Raw genomic sequence first — 24281 nt, forward strand, 5'->3', positions numbered from 1 at the left:
CAGCTATACTGTGCCTCATTGCAGCTATACTGTGCCTTGTTATGCAATTAAATAACTTGCTGGAATGTTTTAGCTAGAGGGTCTCTAGTGACCCACTTTCCTGTATTTTTCATCTCTCTTCCAACAAACAAAGTTAGAACTTTACAGTAAATGAGTGTGTATGATCCCCACTGACAGGAATGAAAATAGAAAGTTCTGTTCACTGGAGATACTAAGTGCTGAAAGGAGTAGGAATGCAAACAAGTAGTTGAGTATACCTAGGCTTATTAGTTAATCTTTTTGACTACTCAAATTTCTCCCCACCTTGTTGTCTCTGTATCAGACACCACTTCGCAGCAGCAGCCATTGTCCAGGGGGGGTCCTAGCTCCCCGCTGACAGAGGCTGCTGCCACCCCATGCTGCTGCCTCAGTATCAGAGGCAGCAGGCAGCCATTCTGGGAGGGGAGCTGTTTTTTAAACCCGTTCCCCTCGCAGACTGGCTCCCACTTGGCACCCTGTACTCTGAGGCAGCAGTGTGGGGGATGGCAGGGGACTGAGTGGGAGTGGATTGCACTGGCTGCCAGCCCTGCCCCCGGGGACTACAGAATAGTCGAGTAACTAATAGGAATGAATGCACCCTAGTAAGGAAGAATAAAAATGTCAAACATTTAACTCAAGATGGAGTCCAGCATTTTTTTTTAAAGCAGCACAATGGAACAGAACTGTGACATTACCTAAGTACATTAATTACTGACTTAACAGAATGAGACCGAAGTTCCCTCCACATGAGGCTGGAAGCTTTTAATTGTGGATAAGGGCCAGTTCCGTTGTTATATCATCTGGTGACCTGGGAGTTCCCTGACATTGCCACAAAAGAAAAGAGATTCCCTCAGACTTCTAAGTTTATTTTTTCCTGCCTTGGTTGCCAAGAAGTAGGTGGGCAGTGTACACTTGAACATGGTTTAAAGCTCCATGACAAGGGTTGATGCAGTTGCTAGACAACTATGTAGTGGAACAACATCTTAAATCTTGTTACACAATGAGATGTTGAAAACAGTAAGATATTTAGCACATGCAGCCATTAAAAGGTATGTTTAAAATACTGCTGTGCCATTGCTTAGTTTTAGATGCAGGCACACAATATTAATACCATATGCTTACAATAAAAAGGACAACCATATAAGTAGAATTCATAAGGCATGTTGAGTTAATTAAAAGCATTTAAGACTTTCTGGTGCATTGGCAAGATTGAAGTCTTGTATTTCAGTCACATGATCTTCCCAGAACTGAGAAACAAATATTTGAAGCAGAAAATGCACATCTGGCCACAGAGATGGACAGTTTACATAACTTTAAAAGGACCTTCTCCCCTCCCCCAATACATGAAATTTACAGATTCAAGCATTCAAGGTGACGTAACAGTTTTCCAAATAAGCCGATTTATAACATTAGATAGTAGAGGTAGACCTTCTGAAATGTCATCCAAATAGCACTGCAGTAGTATTTGATAGCTGAATCTAGAGCAGTGTTCCTTGAGGTGAGCTGCCAGCTCAGGAAAAGCTGCTAACGAGATGCTCTGCTTTGTTTATCTAAAGGCTCCATAGCGGAGCCTCACAACTCCTCTTGGCTGGAAATGGTGAACCAGAGACAATGGGAGCCATATGAGGCTCCATAGCTACAGAGCCTTTCAATAAAAAAGCAGAGCAGCTCTCCCAAAGCAGGCCTGCAGCGTCCTTTGAGGAACACTGATCTAGATGCTTAGTGTTCTAGAACAAAATCAGTGTTAAAAACAGCCTGCATAGAACTTGCAACAAGGCCAAGGGAAAAGAAGGCAGTTTGTAAAGAGAACCAGAACTGGGGATAGCAAAAACAGAGCAAAGCAAATCAAACAAGGAAAAATAGACAGAACGACAGGATTGAGAAAAATGGGCTAAAACCAGAAGTGATGCAGCAAACCGTCAAGGCTCAGGTGTTACAGGATCGTGTGTAACAGACAGATACTGTAGAGCAGTGTTCCCTCTAAGCCCTGCAGCAGCCCAGCTTCACAGGGGAATAATCAGCCCCGCCCAGTCAGTCAGCTCCCAGCAGGGAGCCCTGAGCCTCTGACTGGGTGGGGCTGATTATTCACCTGTGAAGCTATGTTAACTGCAGAGCTTAGCTGGGACATTGCTATAGAGACCGTACTTCTAGAATGGGGCGAGAGAGAGAGAGAAGATTTGGGGATCATAGTGGATAAGCAGCTGAACATGAGCTCCCCGTGTGATTCTGTGACCGAAGCGGCTAATGCAACCCTGGAATACATAAACAGCAACCTTGATTAGGCACAGAGGTTATTTTACCTGCACTTGGTACAGGGGCATCTGCTACCAGAATACTCTGTCCAGTTCTGGTGTCCATAATTCAAAGAAAACACTGATAACTGGAGATGGTTCAGAGAAAAGCCATGAGAATGATTAGAAAATATACCTTACAGCAGGGGTGGGCAATAATTTTTGACTGGGGCCATTTCAGAAATTTTTGAAGCAGCCCTGGGCCACCCCGGAACAGGCAGGGGCCAGGACACTTCCGTGCTTCCCCACCCAGACCCTGACTGGTCTGGGGGTAGGAGAGCATGTTAAGTCTTTGCACAACCTCTCCTCTCCCCCCCCCAAGAGAACTGTCAGCTGTTCTCAACAGCTGGCAGTTCCCTCTAGGCACCTGTGCCCCTGGTGGTGGGAGAGATTCCATGCACTCCCCCACCCTCAGACCAGTCAGGGCTTGGGGGCAAGAGAAGTGCAAAGTCTCCTCCTGCCCTCCAGCACATGGCACATATCACCTCAGGACAGGATGCAGAGATAAAATTTCTTGATACCTTAAAATGACTGCTTCTTTGGAGCAGCTGGTTCTGGAACCCACAAGGGGAGAGGCTATTCTTGATTTAGTCCTAAGTGGAGCACAAGATCTGGTTCAAGAGGTACTGGACCATTTGGAAATAGTTACCATAATATAATGCAATTTAACATCCCTGTGGTGGCAAAAACACCTCAGCAGCCCAGCACTGTGGTATTTAATTTCAGAAAGGGGAACTACACAGAAATGAGGAAGTTAAACAGAAATTAAAAGGTACTGTGACAAAAGTAAAATCTCTGCAAGCTGTATGGAAACTTTTCAAAGACACCACAATAGAGGCCCAACTTAAATATACAGTAATTTCTCATTTAACACGGTAGATGTGGTTCAGAAAATGATTGTAAGTGAAAACGTGTTACGCAGGGTCAATTTTCCCAATAAAAATAATGGAAAAGGTGGGGGTTGCGTTTCAAGCGGTGGGGAATGGGGAAACCCAGCCGCCGGCCTGCAAGCTGGGTCAGAGGAGAGGGAGCAAGGTGCCTGGCGAGAGGGAGTCTGAGGAATGGCGCGGCGAGCAGCGAACCCTCCACCACTTTGCAGAGAGATGGGGGAAGCCCCGCACAGCCGCCAGCGACCGGCCGGCTGGGGAAACGGTGTTGTTTCAGGGACAGTCGTGTTGTTCAAAAGACATTCCCCAAAAAATCGTGCTATCGCGAAAACGTGTTAAGCGGGCATATGCTCAGCGAATAATTACTGTATACCCCAAATTTCAAAACACGGTAAGAGAACCAAAAAAGAGCCACCGTGGCTTAATCACATAAAAGAAGCCATGAAAGATCAAAAGACATCTTTTAAAAAGTGAAAGTCAGATCCTAGTGAGGAAGATAGAAAGGACCATAAACTTTGTCAAATTAAGTGTAAAAATATTAATAAGAAAAGCTAAAAAGGAGTTTGAAGAATAGCTGGCCAAAAACTCAAAAAGTAAACTTTTTTTTAAAGTAAATCAGAAGCAGGAAGCTGGCTAAACAATCAGTGGGGCCCTTGGACGATCGAGATGCTAAAGGAGCACTCAAAGATGATAAAGTCATAGCGGGAAAGCTGAATGAATTCTTTGCTTCAGTCTTCACGGATGAGGATATTGAGGAGATTCCCAAACCTGAGCCATTGTTTTTAGGTGACAAATCTGAGGAATTGTCCCAGATTGAGGTGTCATTAGAGGAAGTTTTGGAACAAATTGATCAACTTAACAGTAAGAAGTTACCAGGACTAGACGCATTCACCCAAGAGTTCTGAAAGAACTCAAATGGGAAATGGCGGAACTATTAACTGTGGTTTGTAACCAGTCCTTTAAATCGGCTTTCATATCTAATGATTGGAAGATAGCTAACATGCTGCCAATATTTAAAAAAGGTTATAGAGGTGATCCTGGCAATTACAGACCGGTAAGTCTAACGTCAGTACGGGGCAAATTAGTTGAAACTATAGTAAATAATAAAATTGTCAGATATATGGATGAATATAATTTGTTGGGGAAAAGTCAACATTGTTGCTGTAAAGGAAAATCATGCCTTACTAATCTACTAGAGTTCTTGGAGGTGGTCAATAAACACGTGGACAAGGGGATCCAGTGGATATAGTATACTTAGATTTCTAGAAAGCCTTTGACAAGGTCCCTCACCAAAGGCTCTTAAGTACAGTAAATTGTCATGGGATAAGAGGGAAGATCCTTTTGTGGATTGATAACTGGTTAAAAGACAGGAAACAGAGTAGGAATAAATGCTAAATTTTCACAGTGGAGAGGGGTAACTAGAGGGGTACTCCAAGGATCTGTCCTGGGACCCATCATATTCAATTTATTTATAAATAATCTAGAAAAAGGGGTAAATAGTGAGAAGGCAAAATTTGAAGATGATACCAAACTGCTCAAGATAGTTAAGACCAAAGCAGACTGAAGAGCCTCAAAAAGATCTCACCAAACTAAGTGATTAGGCAACTAAATGGCAAATGAAATTTAATGTTGATAAATGTAAAGCAATACACATTGGAAAAAATAATCCCAACTAGATATACACAATATGATGGGGATTAATTTGGCTACAACTACTTAAGAGAAAGATCTTGGAGTCACTGTGGAGAGTTCTCTGAAAACATCTACTCCGAGTAAGTCTACACGTCATTCCTCTCAAGAGAGGAAGAGGAATGCAAATGCAGACACCTGAAATTGCAAATGAAGCAGGGATTTAAATATCCTGTGCTTCATTTGCATAATCATGTTATGGCACTATTTCGAAATAGCACTTTTGAGAGAAAAAATTGGGTTCTTTCGAGATAAAACCCTTCCCTCAAAATAACCCTTACTCCTCAAAAAATGAGTAAGGGTTATTGAGGGAAGGGTTTTATCTCCAAAGAACCCCATTTTTTCCTCTCGAAACAGAAATAGCGCCATAACGCGATTATGCAAATGAAGCGCAGGATATTTAAATCCCCACTTCATTTGCAATTTCGGATGTCTGCATGTGCATTCCTCTTTCTCTCTTGAAAGGAATGACGTGTAGACAGTCTCTGTGCAGTGGCAGTCAAAAAAGCAAATAGACTGTTAGGAGTCATTAAAAAAGGGATAGAGAATAAGACAGAGAATATCTTATTGCCTCTATATAAAACCATGGCAGGCCATTAGATTTACATACTCATTAAGAATACAAGTATTTCTGCCACTCAACCTAGCACTGAGAAGCTTCGACTGGAATTCCATGGCCAGTTCTGGGCATCACAATTTTGGAAAGATGTGGACCAAGTCTAGTCGCAACAAAAATGACTAAAGATCTAAAAACATGATCTATGAGGGAAATTTAACTAGATGTACAGATGTGGTCGCCACATCTCAAAAAAATATATATTGGCATTGGAAAAGGTTCAGGAAAGGGCAACAAAAATGATGAGGGGTTTGGAATAGGTCCTATATGAAGATAGATTAAAAAGACTTGGACTTTTTAGCTTAGAAAAGAGGAGACTAAGGGGGGAGGCTCAGGGGGTCTATAGAATCATGACTGGCATGGAAAAAGTGAATAAGGAAAAGTTATTTACTTATTCCCACAATATAAGAACTAGGAGTCACCAAATGAAATGAATAGGCAGAAGGTTTAAAACACATAAAAGGAAGTTTTTCTTCACTCAGTGCACAGTCAACCTGTGGAACTCCTTGCCAGAGGATGTGGACAAGGCTAGAACTTTACCAGGGTTCAAAAAAGAGCTAGATAGCTTCATGGAGGTTAGGTCCATCAATGGCTATTAGCTAGGATGGGTAGAAATGGTTTCCCTAGCCTCTGTTTCTCTGGAGTTAGGTGACAGGGGAGGGATCACATAAGGATTTCCTGTTGTGTTCCCTCCCTCTGGGGCACCTGGTATTGGCCACTGTTGGCAGACGGGACAGTGGGCTAGATGAATCTTTGGTCTGACCCATTATGGCCATTCTTATGTTCTTATGATCTAAAGCAGGGTTGGACAGCTTGAAGCTAGACAAATTGAGACTGGAAATAAAGTGTATATTTTCAGCTGTGAAACTATTCCAATAGCTAATTAATCCAGGATTGTGGTGGATTCTCCATCACTAACCATTTTTAAATCAAGTTTGGATGATTTTCTAAAAGATCTGCTCTAGAAATTATTTCGGGGTAGTTCTCTAGTTAGTGAGACACAGGAGGTCAAACTACAACAGTCCCTTCTGGCCTGGAAATCGCTGATGCCAAGGAAAGCCATTAGGAACTGAGCATTTAGTTAAAAGCTCAGTCTTTTCACTTTCAGTTGTCACACTGTGTAATGATTAAAAATTGGGCACAGCTTTCCGAAGAACTCTTAAACAGGTTCCCACCTAGGCTGTACTTTCCTGTGAAATAACTAACCTTCCATTTGGGACTGCTCATCTGAGAGCTGTGTTTTGCGTCACTGGACGCTCAAGTCTGTTTTTACGTTGCTTAGCTACAGTGTATACAGACACCACGTTAATGTGTCTAACATGCGGAGTTATGCTATTACCATTCTGGAGTGTGTCATGCACAATATGATGTTTTTGCTGGTCAAGCACGAATCTGGAAATTAACTCGATTACTAAGCATCTGAGAATGAATTATGGAGCTCTGAGTAAAAGTCTAACTTACAGTTAGTGGCCTCCTGCTACAGCTTGTGTTTTAACATTTTAGCATGCTTAGAAGTCAGCTGTCACATTGCAGAGCATTAGATTTAACTACATCAGACTTCTGTACTACAGTGTTCTTTTCACATGAGGAAACTGCATTAAAACCACTAGTTCTGTATGCCAGATCAGCTTATGGCTAGCTTTAAACCAGTTTATTAGAAATGTGATCGCAGTAGCACAGTGACTCATGTCTATTTCTGTTCAAGGCAAAAATTATAGAAGCTTCTTCCATGGTTTCAGTGTTACATAGTGTATTTTCTTCATCTGGAGCAACAGGATTACTTCAAAACAATTCAAATAGGGGAAAAAATTAAATGAATGTTATTAAGTAACTGTGTAACCGCTGAAACGGTCAGCAGTCCCATGGTTACACGTGGAGTGGCAGTCGGCTCCGATGCGCATGGGCTCAATGCTCCCTGTGTGTACAGGTTGAACCTCTCTCCTTTGGGACACTCTGGTCCAGCAACATCCATGGTCTGGGAGGACCACAGATGTTGCTAGACCAGAGAGCCCCAGCTGAAGAGGTTTAGAGTGGCTGGGGAACCCCAGGAACAGCTGAAGCTACCGTCCTGCATGCGGGACCAGGAAGCCCCAGGGGTGGGCTGACGGCAGCAAAGCCAGGCAGGTGGTGGTCAGCCCTCTGGCTTCTCTGGGGCAGCAGCCAGGAGGGGAGCCATGGGAGAGCCCAGATGCTTGACCTCCCCTAGTCCAGCAAATTCTCTTGTTCAGCGCCATTCCCATCCCGATGGTGCCAGACCCGGGATGTCCAACCTGTCCCAGCCCCTGCTTAAGTTTCTGGATGCAAACATTCAAATTGTTGGTATTGCTTCCTGTTTATACACTACCTTGGATTTTAAACGGATACAGTTAACCACATGCATTGCAACATAACAGTAGTATGTAAATGCAGCAAACAACTGATTATAGCGGTTTGTCCATTACAAACCTATTAACATAGCCAGGATTCAGGTTTCACCAATGATCTACCCCAATGGTCCCCAACCTTTTGGGGCTGCCGCACGCCCGGGGCCACCCATGCGCCACGCGCCCAGGGGCGAGGCCGGCCCCGATCACTCAGCAGGTGCACATAAATGCCCCAGCAGGCGCCATGGTGCCCGCGGGCACCGCATTGGGGACCAATGATCTACCCCTTCTTTGCTTTTGGACACTCAGTAATTAACTTTAAGTCTTACTTTCTATTTAAAAGTTTCTATAAAAAATGTCATGGGTTCCCTCGTAAGTGTTAAATACATTTGAACACCATATTTACACAAAAGTCTGAGCCAAGTCATTTTTGATGGATGAAACAGCTTACAACTTATGAGCAACATTTTCTGTCCTTCTGCAAAGGTCACTGACTTATTTCAAAATGGAATTGGTAACAGTGCATTACTTTATTTTTGTGGTTCTACTGGCCTTTGGATTCACTGTATTGCAGTCAATACAAACTGTTCTTGTCATTTTGCAATGTCAGTCACAAGAAAACAATTTACGCAAAGGAAAAAAGCCTCCACCTCACTTAAGTGGAGAATTTGTTACCTCACGCTACTAGGTTATTTAAGAAAGGCTACATTTCCTGTGGGATCAAAAAAGTATAAGATCCTTTGTGATATGTTTTTAAGAGAAATGAGCATTTCGTAAATTTAAGTAATTGAAGCCTTAGAAACAAATATTTAATGGCTATTTTACCCGAGTTGTTTGTTAAAATAATTCACTCTATAGAACAGGGTCAGACATTCGAAAATCTCTAGTCTTACTTGTACATGCTCTAAGACGTGGTGGCTTAGATCCGGGAATATTAGTACATGTGAAGTGTGTCCTTGCTTCCAAAGGTTTTGATCACTATAACAATGAAACAACCAGTTGGTAAGCACACTTTAAGACAATGAACTAGATACAGAGAGGAATGATTTACTGAAACCATTCAGTAAGCCATCACCACAAGATGTGGATAGCTTCATACTACAGTATAGATCAACTGTGGCTCACTATTTATTTGTATTAGATCCAAGTAACTCCTAGAGGCCCAATAGGTCAAAACTCCGCTATGTCATGTGCCAAATAGCTAGAGTTACATAGTACTTAAGAGAATGTGGTCCCAATCCCCAAATGGGATATCTAGAATCTACTGTGATATTCCTTGGCCACGGAGGGCTCAGTAACAGTGCTCTGCATTGCCATGTAGAAGAAATTCTATTACTTCCCTTTGATACTAGCAGAAGAGCAATTTAAAGGCCATGAAAACTAAATGTCACTTAATAACCGCTTGTCAATTGAGTGACTCATGTTTGCCTTCAACAGAATTTGCATAGCTCAGAGTTTGGCAGTCATGAATGGATTTAAGAGCATCTGTTCAAGAAAATGAAGTTTTTCAGGATATCAAAACGCCCCCTCCATCCGAACCCCCACCCTCACCACCTTCTACACAGAGGTCTAATTTCATGTCCATTCACTGAACAGCATCTGAGCCCCATTTGGCGACAGAACAGAATATACACAAAGTAAAGTTTACACACACATGCACACACACAAACTTACTGTAAACCCAGTATGTGATATACTGGTATCTAGAATAGAGTCAAGACCTCCCTGGTCTGGTACCCTCAAGACCTGAGCTGCCCTGAACCACCAAGTTGGTCAGCCAGCCAGGGCTATCTGATCAAGTAATACGGATCAGACTGATGCCAGCACCAGCCCTGGGGAAAATTAGTTGCGGCGGTGTAGTTGCTCCCAGGGCAGGTGAGGGACTTGAACCCACAGCCCCAGACTCCTGAGGCTGATACCTTAACCAATATGGCACCAGAGGATCCACCCCATCTCCCCACCTTCAGTGGCTGCCTTATCCTGCGTAACTTCAAAAGGGAGAGGGTAAGCAAAGGGGCAGCCACATCAAACATCGTATGAGCAGGGCCTGCATCATTAGCTGCGGGAGGGGTGTGGCAAAGGGTGGCAGCAGGAGTTGCCCACCCCCACTCACCATGGCAGCAGGAGCAGAAGTGACCAAGCAGCCTGCTCTGCCTCACCACCTAGCTCCTAGCTCCCTGCACTCAGCTTCACCCGGCAACAAACTGAACAACCAAGGCCTGGCTGCAATGAAGCAGAGTGCAGCAGCCTGGAAGAAGGTGGAACAGAGGGGACTTACCCCTACTGCTGCCCTGTGCCAGAGGGGGGTTGCCCTGCCCCTCCCGAAGGACAGCCCTGATTATGAATTTTCAAAATACAGTGGAAAATCCAATGGCTGACTAATTCAGTTATTTGCCTCCCTTGGCCAAATTACACTGAATCCTGAATCAATCAGTATTAGGGTGAATACTAAGTGTTCATGGGAGTTTTGAGGCTGTACATCAAGGAAGGAAATGCACTCCTAAATGCATTCAGGCTACTAGTGAATAGTCTAGCAGCCCGACTATCCAGTTTCTGCACAATATTTAAGTACAGAAATTAACTGCTTAACAAGTTTTATATCATTATTGTCAGATTTACCTGGTGTTGCTCAGGTCCTTAACTCAATTTTTTTTAAATAAAAAGGAAAAGTATACATGCTTTATTGAAATGACTGTATTTTCCAAAAAGTGTTATTATTGTTAAGTTAATTTTAGTATATTTTTAAAAACAGGAATTCCATCAAGTGTATGTGTTTGCCTCGTCCCTATAAATTTTTATCACTTGCTATATTTTAACAAAGAAAGGGCTAGAGTCAATTTGGTTTTCAATAACACTGTCTTTTAGTTTTCAGACCTTGGGCATTGATTTAGCTATGCCAAAACAGAACACTACTCCAACTTTCTCCATTTAATCTCTATACTGAGAAGCATTCCTATTCAAGGTTCATTCTGTTTTTCCTCACTCATCTTGGTTGAGTCTCTTTCAACATCCACTCGGTTTTTAGGACCGTAGGTGATTTGGTGATTGTCTTTTATTTTTGGTTTTATGAGAAGCAGACCCATTCTAAGCACATCCTCTTTTCCTGGCACAACCAAACCCTTACACTTCTTTAAGAAGATTTATATTGAATTTGATAGTCCTAGCTCTTACTATTTAGAAGGAGTTCTTGATCAAACAGACAAATTCTCTAAAATACATAGATGGATGAAAGATACTTTGTAACAAGCAATATTTAAGAGCAACACTAAATGCCAATTACAGCAGTAAAATGACAATGTATTCTTCACTGCGCCTTTTATTTTGACTGTCAAATAGCTTGGAGAACTGCTAGATATCACTTAGCATAATCATTTTTATCCAGGGTGTGGACTATTAAAAGACACATTAGAACACATTTGTTGAGTCAGACTGACGTCATGCATGCAGGATATTGAAAAAACACTCCACTTCTCTAGGAGAGCTTATACTAAGAGAACTCAGTGGGATGCAACTGCTGTTATCCCATCTCCCATAAGGAAGGTCTGTAGGTGGCTTGTGGCAAAATCTGGAAGGCCAAGTGATTCAGATTTGCAGTTTGTATTCTAAGAGCCCAGGACCATTATTTAATAGACAACATCTCTGCCAATGCTAAGATGCACATGCACCTGTCAATATGAAGTTTTAAGATTTACATCTGATAAGATCATTTTCCAGGTTAACTGGTCTGATTCTGACACCTCCCTATTTGAATCACTTCTGGATAAATTTATCCTAAGAGCACCAAGAGAATTCAGTGGCAATACAAATAAGTTTCTAGAATCAGGAAAGAAACCATAATGATGAGTAACATGCTACACATGAACTCTAGTAGACTTATTAACTGCAAACCTGTTTCTTAAACTAACCACATCCTTGTAATAAACTCCTTTGAAAATTGGTGTTAGTCAAGTGCACATTTCTATTTCTACTGCTTGAAAAAAACCTCACCGGCATTACTTTCTGAATATTATTTGTTGAGATAATTACAACTATAAAAACCAAATACTTATTTCAGACCCTGGTTAGAGAATCTATTGGTCTTAGACACAAGAACAATTAGTATTTCAATACTGAAGCAATAGAACACTTACAGTTATAGTTCTAACTTCCCTTCAGTTTCTACCTGGCAGAATCTATGTATGATCATGAGCAGTCAAGGATAAAGACACAAAGAATAGTCTTAGTCACTATTTTACCATCTCTTGACACTGAGGAAAGAGAATATAGCAGAGTATTGGGAATGAAGAATTTTAAGCGCTTTACATACAATTAAATTATGCTGGTCTATTCAGCTCTATAAAAGTGAAACTAACAGCATACATTTGTCATTGTGGGACATGCAGAATATATCAATTACTTATCTCAAAGGGTGGAGCCAATCAGCTATCCAAAACAAAGTATGTCAGGATGACAAAAATGGACAATAATTTTATATGCAAATTCCATAGCAGAAAAACTCATTGCCACATATAATGCCACCAACTAAAAGCTACACACTATCCTACAAGATTATGTATAACAAAATCAATCAAGCCATCACTTGTATCTTAAAAACCTTGCAAATAACTGAATAGGCAAAAATGAGATAGAGATAAGGAATTCTGTAAATTATTAATTCTAAAAGTTGAAAAATTCTATTATCTAATGACATACTGTCAGCTGTGACGGGCAGATACAGTATGCAGCTCCCCACATGAAAAACAAACAGATCCAATTCCCAACTGAGCTATGGCCAAAATGCAAACCTAAGCAAAAAGTCTTTTGGAAACAGCTTCATGCTCCTGGCATTGAGGCTTCAGATGAAAGAAGCATTACCTTAGTTACCTGCACATCAGCTGATTACTGCAAATTAAGTCTTCAACTGTACTATTTCTTGCACATTTTGTATTGCCATTTCACCCTTCCCTGTAGCAACACTGACAAAAATGCCAAATGATAATGTCCTGGGTAAACAAGGCAATTAAATCAATAAGATATAAAGCAGTCTAGAGGACATGGTATTTAAGTTTAATTCAGTTTCTTCAGAAGACTGTATGCAAATACAGTAACAAGCAAAATTGGTGGGTATATGTAGAATAAAAAGGTATTAAGGCATTAGCCAGGAATATTCCCAGCTACAATACTTGACTTAAATCCTCAGAGCAAAGCACACAAATTCCTCAGGTTTCAGCACGCCAGATCTCAGTGCATTCCAGATCAGACACTAGACCACATTCTCATCTTCCTATTAGAAAGATTAGCACAGGGAGGCAAATCATAACCAGCTGGCTCAGACTGATGTTCAATTTTTATACTGACATGGAATCCAAGTCAGAGACTGAAAGTTAAAGTTATTACACATTCAACATTCTAGTACAGCCAAGTTTTAAAAATAAGGGAAATGTTTAATGATGCACAGTTAAGTGATCGATCACAACCAAAGGGTGACTTATCGCATCTGCTTAGACACAATAAATTGACCTCAGGGCTCTTCCATGGACTTTCCAGGACAAGAAAAGTAGCCAGAGTCAACTGGAAAGCACCCCAACAACCTTACTGCCTGGTAGACGCCACAGTAAGTACATCGACTTCAGCAATACTATCTACATAACTGTGTAAGTTAGATCGACGGAGAGAGGGCAGAGGGTGTAACAGACTAGGCCTTAGCCAGTGAAACCCATTGCCACTCTAGGAAGGCCAAGAACTTAGGATTCAAAAACAGGATGGGCATTGATATAGTAACAAGAACATCCAGAGTAATGCTAATAAAGGTTAAAAATCATGGAAGGGATGCAATACTATTGCTTGAAATCATAAAACCTCTTCTGCTGAAGGGTGCTAAGATGATGCTTCCTGTACTTGCAAGTTATAATGGTCTAGTAAGGAGTTCAGGAGGAAGTTGCAAGTAAGTAACTGGCACTGTCTATCATCAGATAGTGAAACTAGGGAGTAGAATGGATAAAAATCAATTTACGTGGAAAAAATAAGTTTATTTAAATCAGTATTTTTAAATATTACATTTCTCATTTAAAAACAGTTGCAATTAAATCTCATAACAAACATGAGAAATGTTAGTCTTATAAAAATGAATTAATAGCTCTAGTCTGTCCAGTCTAACTACCAGCTTTTGCTTCTTGCAAGTTCTGGCCTTTGTTTCTCACACTAAACTCACACGTACAGAGACAGACAGACCAGACAGGACTGTTTGTTCTGTGGTGGAGCTGGCCAAGCAAGACAGAGGAGTTCATTAAGACACTATCTTAAAGACAGAGACAATATATAGGAAGGGACAGAAGCAGAGTAGAAAGAACAGTAGACTGAAAAGAAAGAGTGAAGACATTCAGTATACACACAGCTTCCTATATTTCCCCACATTTTTGCCACAGAAAATGCGGGACCCTTTCTGGAAATATTTTGAAGAAATGCCTTTCCTGGGTAAAAACGGAAAACATGTCAAGTGTAAGAAGTGCAAAAAGAAGATGTAGGGGCTAGTTGCAAGAAACAAAACATGATAAGGAAAACTACTTACTGAGAGAAAACGATGTGGATGAAGATGTAGATGTCTGAATAACCACGTGGACCAACTAGTTAGTAACTTATATAATTCACTTTATGTATAAGCAGGGCTCGACAGTTACTGTAATCTACTCGCCCATGGCGAGAAGATTACAAGCCAGCACAGCCGCACAGCGCGGTTTGTGCATGCGCAGCATACCGAACCACGCAGCTGGCAAGCGGAACTCGCTGCTGCTTGGCGAGCCCTGTATATAGGTATGATTTAGTAAGTAAATTCCCAAGCTGTCTGCTATGTTGAATGTTGCTAGAAAAAAAAGTTTAGCTTAGCTAATCTTTACAACTTGTTTAATTAGTTAACTAAGTTTAGAATCCATCACAGAAGAACACTGTATAAAAGCTACAGTAAGAGGAACCTAGAGTTGACAGTGGCCACTGAGAGACATTTTCTTATTTTATATTATACTGGGGGTTGTGCCCGCTGCTCGCTATGCTCCCCATCCCCTCGCCCCCAGGAGGCTTCCACTGCCAGACAGTCTGATGACATCATTATATTGCGCGTCAGGAAAAACTTTTTTAGATATAGAGATAATACGTGCCCCTTATTTTAGAACATCACAGCCACCGAACCTATCATGATGCATAGGGATGTGAAAGGTTAGGTAGTTACCCAGTGTCACCTTAAACAAGGAATGCTTACCGGTTCCAGTTAACCGATAACCCATGGTGGGGCTGGAGCAGTTCCCTGCTTGCCGCGGGTAAGAGGCTGCTCCAGCCCTGCATGGAGCCTGCCACAGATAAGGGATGCTCCCGCATCCAGACCAGCTTCTGTCGGTACAGAGTCCAGGTGCCCTGCAAGTGGGGGCAGCTCCGGCAGGGGGTGGGAACTGGGAGCCAGTGGGAGGCCCGGGCCCAGCACAGGGCTGGTACACCCGGGCTGGACAGGTCTCGAGCCCAGATCCCGCTTTAGTCAGTTAACTGGTTAAATGCTAGGTATTGATATTTTGTTTTACAAACTAATCCTGGCTCTTCAAATTCTGTCCATCTAATGCAGAGTTGTGTGTTTCCCGGACTGCATTACATGCAGTAAGTCGCCAGGTAAAAGAAAGCTCTACACCAGAGATAAATGGTTGTTAGAGTATCAAAAGGAAGTGGGGAACCTAACACCATCCCCCAGTGAAATCCAAAGGATAAATACTGCACAACATCTAAATAAGGGAAGCGAATGGTTTTGAAATCCTTTTTTTAATCCAACTCTCACCCTTAATTATTTTCTTTGAGCTCCACACAGGCAGGGCAAGGAGAAGAAGCTGCCCCCCCAGTTTGCAGCTGCTGGCTTCACCAAGTGGGAGAGCTGGCAGCGCAGCCCGCTTAATCAGTTAACCAGTTAACCTATGGTTTAACTGGTTAACTGATCAACTGGGATTTTACATCCCTAGTATAGATGTGCCAAAAGTTGTAGATAAAAACACGAGTTTCCAACACAAAGAAGGATGGTAGTTTTAGGCAAGGAATACATACCACCATGTTGACTGAAGTGAAGGCCTGTATCTTTCATACCCATGAAAAGGTCAATTGTCATAGCTATCTTTGAAGAAAAGACCATTAACCCTAACCAGGTAAAAGTAGACATTTTTCTTACAAGAACAGAGGATTCCACTGAAAAACAGAAGATTCTCAGATGCTCTGCAAGGTAAGGGGAAGTTGTACATACAAACCACCAAATGTTATTTTTAAGAGTGTAAGAACACCTGCAGAAGAGGAAGTTATTGCTATCCATCCTTTCTCATCTTTTCATCAGATGGCCTTTTTGTTGGGGTGTCAGCTGTCACCATTAAATGATGGCTTGAGGGAAAAAATTAACATTTTTAATATGTTTTTAAAGTTGTTTCCTATAGCATAGTGAGAAGGTGCAGTGTCAAGCCTCAATTTTTCTCATCTCAAATGCTGTAATTGTGAAGAAACATTCAAGTCATGTTTTTTTCCACACCAATTGATGCAATAATGTCTGACAGAGTGCACAAAGAGCCTGAAAAATAGCTTTATGGTGTGAATTGAATTGCTTGATTAATTTCAAAAGGCATCAACTCAAATCTAGTTTAAATATCAGCAGTGTAACTTAATTCACAGCTGTCCAAAAAAAGCAAGTTTTATATTATGAAGAATTTGAATATCTACTTCTATCTACTCTACTGGATAACCATTCATTTTGGATTCAGAAGTGGATGGATTTGGGAGGAACCAACACATTTTACCCCTCCCCCAATCCAGAATTAACCCAGAGGGATACTCAAGATTCAAAGAAAAACCAAGCCAGGGGAGCTGATAGGCATTCCAACATGATGGGTGGGGGGTGGAAGTGTTTCCACTTCACCATATTCTGTATCGTTATTACAAACTTGAGTATGCAAACATTTAACATCGGTGCTGAATGTCATTCCTTTAAGTAAATGTAATTTAAATCAAGAACTGTGATACAAGGCTATTATTATCACTGCACGTTGGAGTTAATGGAGTGTGATTGGTTTCATTTCCCTAGAAGGGAGCTGAAGTGGGCAACATGCTTCAGAAGTCTTGAATGCATACTGCAAGCCACACAAATGACTTTCCCTATTACTGGAAGGTAGGGATGTTAAAATGCATTTCTTTGTACAAATGTGTAGCCACTGAAATGTTCAGTGGACACACACTTGCACGCTGTGGGGAGGCAGAGGCAGGAGCCAGTGCTTGCAGGGAGCTGGCTTTAAAGCCAGCTCCTGATGAGCATGGACTCCGGTCTTCCTCCCCACCTCCGCTGCCTCTGAATCAGAGGCAGGTAGGGAGGAGGGCAATCAGCTGGGCAATCAAAGCCAGCTCTCCCTTCCCCCACCCCTGCCTGATCCCCTCACTCTCTGCACTGCTGCCTATCCAGATGGGGGAGGGGGAAGCAGATGGCAGGCTCCCTCTGAGCACTGGCTCCCTCCTGCCCCCCTGTGCTGCTGCCTCTGTGGGAGGGGGCGGGGGAGAGAGAGAGGAGGCCTCGCAGAGCCAGACCCCCTCACCCTCCACACTGCTGCCTCTCTAGAAGCAGCTGCTGTAGGTGGGGAGGTAAGCTCCACAGAACACCGACAGACACCACCTCCTGTCTCCCCCTTGCTGCCTCTGATACAGAGGCAGCAAGAGAGGAGATACATGTAGTCCTTATGATTAAAGGATAAACCCAGGCTTATCAGTTAATCGTGTCTATGACTACACTCTAACATCCCTACTGGACAGGGCAACTACATAACAGCACACTGATCTCACATGCTATGCTAAACGTGGTATAAAGGCAATGTCTATTATTGAAGTATGTTCAGACATAGCAAAAAAGTGAGTTCTTGCTTCCACCTAATGACTGATAATATCATTGGGGTATGAATGGGTAACTGGTTACCTGGTAATCATCACCATTACTGCGTGATGCTTACTGGCTAACAGTCAACCGGCGTTTAGGAGCAACCACCCACCTATAGCCTGCCACAGTTGGAGGCCTGCTCCAGCCCCATCGTGCCGCAGGCCGTGAGTCAGCAGCCCCATGGTTGGGAGTAGGGATGTTAGTGAGTAGTTGACTGGCATATCATCAACTACTCACTTCCCCCACCCCTTGCTGCCTCTATGAGAGGTAGCACGGGGGAGGGAGAAAAACAGGAGCCGGTGTTGGAGGGAGCTGGCTTAAAAAGCCAGTTCCTCCAGCAATGGCCCCATGGTGCCGCCTGCCCTCCCCCCACTGCCTGTATCAGAGGCAGCGGTGGGTGTGGGGCATGAGGTATAGGCAAGGCTGGGCCTCCCTGCGGACAAAGGCTGCTGCCATCAAGCAGTCCCTGTTTGCAGTGGCCTGGGCTGGCTGCACGCAAGGGCTGCTCCGGCAGCTGCCACTGTCTGTGGCCCTCTGTGGCTGCCCCGAAGGGGCTATTGCCGGAGCAGCCTCTCTTTGTAGCATACAGGGGCTGCTGCAGAGAGAGCCGGGACTGAGCAGTCCTGGCTCACACTGGTCCAGGATGCTGCACCTCTGCATTTTAGATGTTTAATTTTAAACAGCCCGGCTGCTCTTACTACATTTCAAGTACAGAGCTGCAGCAGAGGTGACTCCTGGAGCCAGCACGAGCCAGGACTGTTCAGTCCCAGCTAGAGCGAGCTCCTGGAGCTACTCCTGCTGCAGCTCTGCAGAGCCGTCCTATTGACTAACTGTGTAGTCAACACAATTTGTATCGATTGCACGATTAGTTAGATAACCCAGTTTAACATCCCTAATTGGGGGCTGCTCCAGCATCCCGCTTAATGGATTAACCAGTTAAACCTAACAACCGTTTAAACAGGACTGTACATCCTTAACTGGCATACAGATTCTGCAGAAATAAGCAGCTGTTCTCTTGGTTATTTTCAGTCATTCCTTTTAAATATGGACTTAAAGAGCAATAACCATGAGTTTTAAGTAAACAAAAGTTTTCCCTGGACATTACCTTGCAACTCCCTAAATTGCTAAATCAGCAAAACATGCATGTTTATATTTGGCCAGCATACCAGTGCTAAACACACCACTTAGTCAACTCCAAGACTATGGCTCAGATATAATCTAAACCTGAACTGTAGTTTATTCAGTCTGGTCTCAAGATCTCTGGTTAAAAGGTATATAACCACAATGGACAACCACCAAGGTGCACTCTCCAAAGTCTGAAGTAAGTTTTCCTTCTCAATGTCCACTCTTCCATTTAATTCTTTATACCATTTGCAAAGTAAGTGGCTTAATGCTCTTTGGAAAGAGTCCATGCTTGCAATCCTGCACTCACAAGAAACTTACAATAGGACAAGCCAGTATGAATGAGCAAAAAACTGATAATGAAATGTTTCCATTTAAAGAGTATAAAGAATTATGATAAAGAGAATTAAAAGTTAAGAAATATCTTGATCACCTCTGGGTTTCATGACATGTTAATTTTCATAACTTTCATTTAGTTTCTCATAGGAAAAGTTGAAAGTTATTCTGTACATTTGTTTACATTTTAATGAAGCCAGTGACTCCACTATTCCAGGCCCAGAGTATTAGCACAGCAACCGGCTGCCTGGCAGAGGAATGTGCTTGATAATCATGCTTATATGGTTACCACTCCCTGAGAATACCAGCAATGAAACAACTTTGATAGCTACAGTGTCCGCCGGACTCTAGCAATAAAGGCATATTTCTTCTGCACTAGTCAAAGATCACCTTCAAGGTGAAACTTCTATTGTACACATTGCTACATATAGTTAGGATTTCATGCACTCTTGCTATTCATTTTTTTCAGCTGCATATGGCATTTCTTAGCTGTAAATACTTCCATACATGTTCCAAGAAGCTCCACTTAAGATCAAACTCATAGTTCTAGGGCAGCGGTTCTCAAAGTGCGGTCCTCAGCTCAAGCTCAATCTCTCCCCCCACTTTCCCCACACAGTGGGGAGCCCACGCTGCCGCTGAAGCCTCACGGTTGCCATGGTGGTGGGGAAGTGAAGAAAGCAAGCTCACTACCCCAACCCTTTGTGCGGGCTGTGGAGCTACAAGTAGAGGAACGTCACCACACCTTCCTCCATGGGAAAGTCCCACCCACTGCTGGGCGTCCGCCTCACCTAGGCCCTGCCCATCTCGCGGTCACCACGGTAATAGTGGCACACCCCTCGGTTGCTCCCGCGGGGCTGGCAGTAGGCTGGACTGCACAGGGCACAGCTATGCCATGCCCAGTGGCGGTGGGAGGAGGCGGTGCTGGGGCTGAGAAGCCCACACTTGGGGGACGCAGGTGGGGACTTGGGGCCCTTTAGGGCTTTGCACTTGCAAGGACTTGGTCTGGGGGGAGGGGCTGAGCCGCCTTAATGCCTGCCCCCCAAAGGCATCACTGACCAAAACCCCCCTGGGACCTCACCCCCAGCAGGGCTTGAAACCCTGGTGTCACCCACCTTCCCACCCCCGCCACACTGCACCATGCACAGCCTCCCCGCCCCCCATTTCCCTGACATCCCCTTGACCCCGGCCCTTTTCCAAGGGGCACCCTGCCCCCCCATCTCGCTGAACCGCCTCAGCCACTCTACCCCCACCCAGGTTTATCCTCAGACACTCCCTGTCCCCATTTCCCTGCCCTGGCCAAACACCCTACCCCAAACCACCTATTGCACTCACCCTCCTGGCCAGACACCCTACCCCCAGCCTGCTCCTGCACCCTACCTCCCACCCAGACCTCGCAACCTGTCCCCCTTCTCATACTCTTCCTGCATTCCCAGCCTTATCCCACTCACTATCAGTCCTGACCCTCACACTGTACTCCTCATTTCTATCACCACCCCTGAGCCTAAGGGGATCCATAAAATCCACTAACTCTGGAACCCCAGAAAAGTAAATCTGGCCTACAGAAAGCCCTGAACCTCAGTCCTCCCTGTCCCTTCCCTTCGCCCTAGGGGGCTGGAGCATTAGAGGAGTGAAGTGTCTCAGTTGGGGACCACATCAGTGACAGTTGGAGGTTTTTGGAGCAGTTATTTTGCTTCTCACTTGTGTGGTCCCCAACTGATTTTTCTGTGGGTCAGCGGCCCGACAAAAAACATTCCCTATACCCGCCATAAAAAGGAAACATTGAAACCTTGTGTGTTGAACATTATCAAACTTCATTTTAAATAAAGTTAAAATATTAAACTAACATGAGGAAGTTAAAATGCTTCATTTGTTGAATAATTGAAATTAAACCATTCTCCCCAGCTGCAGCACTAGTGAAATGGCTCAGGCATAATTATGAAACTGACGGTGAGTTTCCATTAGCAATGGATGGTCTGCGGAAAGGCTTACGTTGAGCGAGGCGGTCCATGGGCCAAAAGCTTTGAGAACCACTGTTCTAGGGATGTGGCTGGTTCACTGGCCACCTGCAACACTGTGGGCGAGGGCACTCCTGTCCAGCCAGCCTCTTGTGGGAGAGGAGGCAGCTCCAGCCTGGCCAGAGCAACTTCCCTCCCACCCAAGCGGTTAACTGGTTAAAGATAACATGTAACTGATTTTACATGCCTACATTTTTCTATTAACTGTACAAACACTAGATATGATGTCTACCCCCAAAGAGCAAATACCTTAAGATGAGATGTAAGATGAAGATTGGGGCAGGAAAGCAAGAGCATGGAAGGGGTTTGAAATAATTTATTAAAACAAAATCTTGAGATAAGTACCAGCTATCACTGTCTCCCCCTCAAGCCATCATTAGTTGACATTTCTTATTTGTTTCATGTAGAAGTGGATTGCCAAGAGAGCACACATCTCTTACAGGTTACTGAGAGTGCAAACAAAAGTTGAACCTTATTCCAGACCAAACTTTTAGCTCCAAACCCCCCCCACAATTCAAACAAGACATAATTTACTCTAAACACTACAAATATATTTTAGAAGAACCCTAAATCACATTTCAGTATGTACAGATGACACCAAATTATGCTTAAGTACATGAATATTGCTTTACAATAAGCAGCAACTAGGCCCAAGACCTTCCAAAAGATCTGAGACAACAAAACAAAACTCTAAAGCTATGTCTACACTGACGGGTTGTTACGCCAAAAGTATGCAAATGAGGCTAAGTATGGAATATCGCTGAGCCTCATTTGTATACCCAATGAACCGCCATTTTGCGGAAGAGGCTCTTACGCTAGAAGGAGCTGTCTACACTGCCCCTTCTTGCGCAAGAAAAACCCTCTTGCACAATGCCCCTATGCTGATTATTTTCAGGAATAATGGCATTGCACAAGAGGGTTTTTCTTGTGCAAGAAGGGGCAGCGTAGACAGCTCCTTCTAGAGCAAGAGCCTCTTCCGCAAAATGGCGGCTCATTAGGTATGCAAATGAGGCTTGGTGATATTCCACGCTTAGCCTCATGTGCATACTTTAGGTGCAACAACCCGCCAGTGTAGACATAGCCTAAGTTAGTGGCACTTTGGTTGCTACAAAGGCCTGACTTCTCTGCCAAAGACTACCCCTTATTTATGCAATCTGAGTTTTGCTGAAAAATATCAATCTTAGAATTACTACAGAGAGATTATAAATAAAATTTAGCAAAATTATAGGAAATGGAAGTGAGAAAGTTAAAATATGAACAGGAAGTGTACAATGCAAATCATTTTGTAGGAACTTTGTGTAGCCCAACTTACAAATCAAAGAACTGTACTGCCACAGTTACAGCCAATCCAAGTGGTAAAACAGTCCTTGCCTTTTTGCATCAGTATAACATACCTTCAACAGATTAAAAGTTTTTGCTTTCTTGTTCAAATTATATTACTGAAAAGCAATATATTGATAGGCCAAACACATATGAGAAGCAACATTTTACACAAGTTTTAAACTCACAACACACTAGAGATGTCAACATTTAATTACATGAAGGAAATATTTGATCTTCTGCACATTTTTCTGCTTTGGCTAACAAATATAAACAATCGCACAAATCCCTGAAGTGACACTCTATATGTGAAAGTCCTCGATAACATGATACAGAGTAACATAAATATCAGGATTTTTACATGCCTAATTTCATGAAGTAGCATTTCCAAAGCCACTTTCTGTATTGACATAGGAGGATAATGGTAGACAGATTGACTCTCTCTAGTCCAGCAACATCCATGGTCCAGCATGATTTTAGTTAGCTGGGTGGCCATTTATCACAGCTTTGGCCAAGTTTCCTAAAGTAAGTCTCAAAGTTTTTTACAGCCCCCAAACTTGGCGTTCGGTACTGTTCTTTAGCTCTAATTTACCCCTAAACGTCTTCTAAGACCCTATCAAGCAGTGGAAGGGTCGGTAATGCTGCCGGACTATACTGGCCTCCCATGGTTCAGCAAATCCTCTGGCTCAGCACTGGTCAGATCCCGAGGATCTCCAGACTAGAGAGAGTCAATCTTTATTGATTTGGAAAGCAGCAGATAAAAGTCTTAAGTGGTGGCCAGAAGAAACGAAGTTCCTGAAGTTACTAGAGTAGTGCAACCTCACAAAACACTGTCCTTACAAGGAAACAGACACAGCCTGTCCATGAAGTGGAGGGGAGCTGTCTGGTGTAGTTGCTTTGTGGATCTGTCCTCTTCCATACATTTCACCAGGCCAAGTTCTAACAGCCGCCCCCCCCCCTCACCTCGCGGGGCAGGGGGCGGACCCCGCCAGCCCCCCCCTCACCTCGCGGGGCGGGGGGCGGACCCCGCCAGCCCCCCCCCTCACCTCGCGGGGCGGGGGGCGGACCCCGCCAGCCCCCCCCCTCACCTCGCGGGGCGGGGGGCGGACCCCGCCAGCCCCCCCCCTCACCTCGCGGGGCGGGGGGCGGACCCCGCCAGCCCCCCCCCCCTCACCTCGCGGGGCAGGGGGCGGACCCCGCCAGCCCCCCCCCCCCTCACCTCGCGGGGCAGGGGGCGGACCCCGCCAGCCCCCCCCCCCTCACCTCGCGGGGCAGGGGGCGGACCCCGCCAGCCCCCCCCCCCTCACCTCGCGGGGCAGGGGGCGGACCCCGCCAGCCCCCCCCCCCCTCACCTCGCGGGGCAGGGGGCGGACCCCGCCAGCCCCCCCCCTCACCTCACGGGGCAGGGGGCGGACCCCGCCAGCCCCCCCCCTCACCTCACGGGGCAGGGGGCGGACCCCGCCAGCCCCCCCCCTCACCTCGCGGGGCAGGGGGCGGACCCCCCCGCGGCTCGTACCTGCCCACGGTCTGGTTGGCCAGCAGCCGCATGCGGTTGAACTGCTTCTTCATGGCGGCGGCTCCGGTCTCCGCCTCCGGGGGACCCGCTGCGGCCGCGCCCGGCGCCTCCCTGCTCCAGCGGCAGCGCGAGCCCGGAGCGCCGCGCTCAGCTCGCACCCCAGCCGGCCTCCCCCCCCGCCGGAAGTCACCGCCACTTCCG

General features: G+C 44.5%; 1 protein-coding gene across 10 annotated transcripts in view; it reads right to left on the minus strand.

The window, feature by feature from the left end:
• ARHGAP17 (Rho GTPase activating protein 17) overlaps window positions 1-24281 on the minus strand; it is an 83737-nt gene extending 59456 nt beyond the window's left edge. For 4 of the 10 annotated variants that reach the window (XR_012896219.1, XM_075899872.1, XM_075899878.1 and 1 more), the window contains exon 1: window positions 24081-24280. Coding sequence is in view for 7 of the 10 variants with exons in the window: in XM_075899872.1 (XP_075755987.1) it covers window positions 24081-24133 (53 nt within the window). In the remaining 3 variants the exon portion in view is untranslated. Of the gene's footprint in view, window positions 1-8757; window positions 9390-24080 lie in introns of those variants that run through there. The other 6 variants (XR_012896218.1, XM_075899877.1, XM_075899873.1 and 3 more) reach the window with 4 other exon arrangements.

The sequence above is a fragment of the Pelodiscus sinensis genome, chromosome 16 (genome assembly GCF_049634645.1).
Source record: "Pelodiscus sinensis isolate JC-2024 chromosome 16, ASM4963464v1, whole genome shotgun sequence".
Lineage (NCBI taxonomy): Eukaryota > Metazoa > Chordata > Testudines > Trionychidae > Pelodiscus > Pelodiscus sinensis.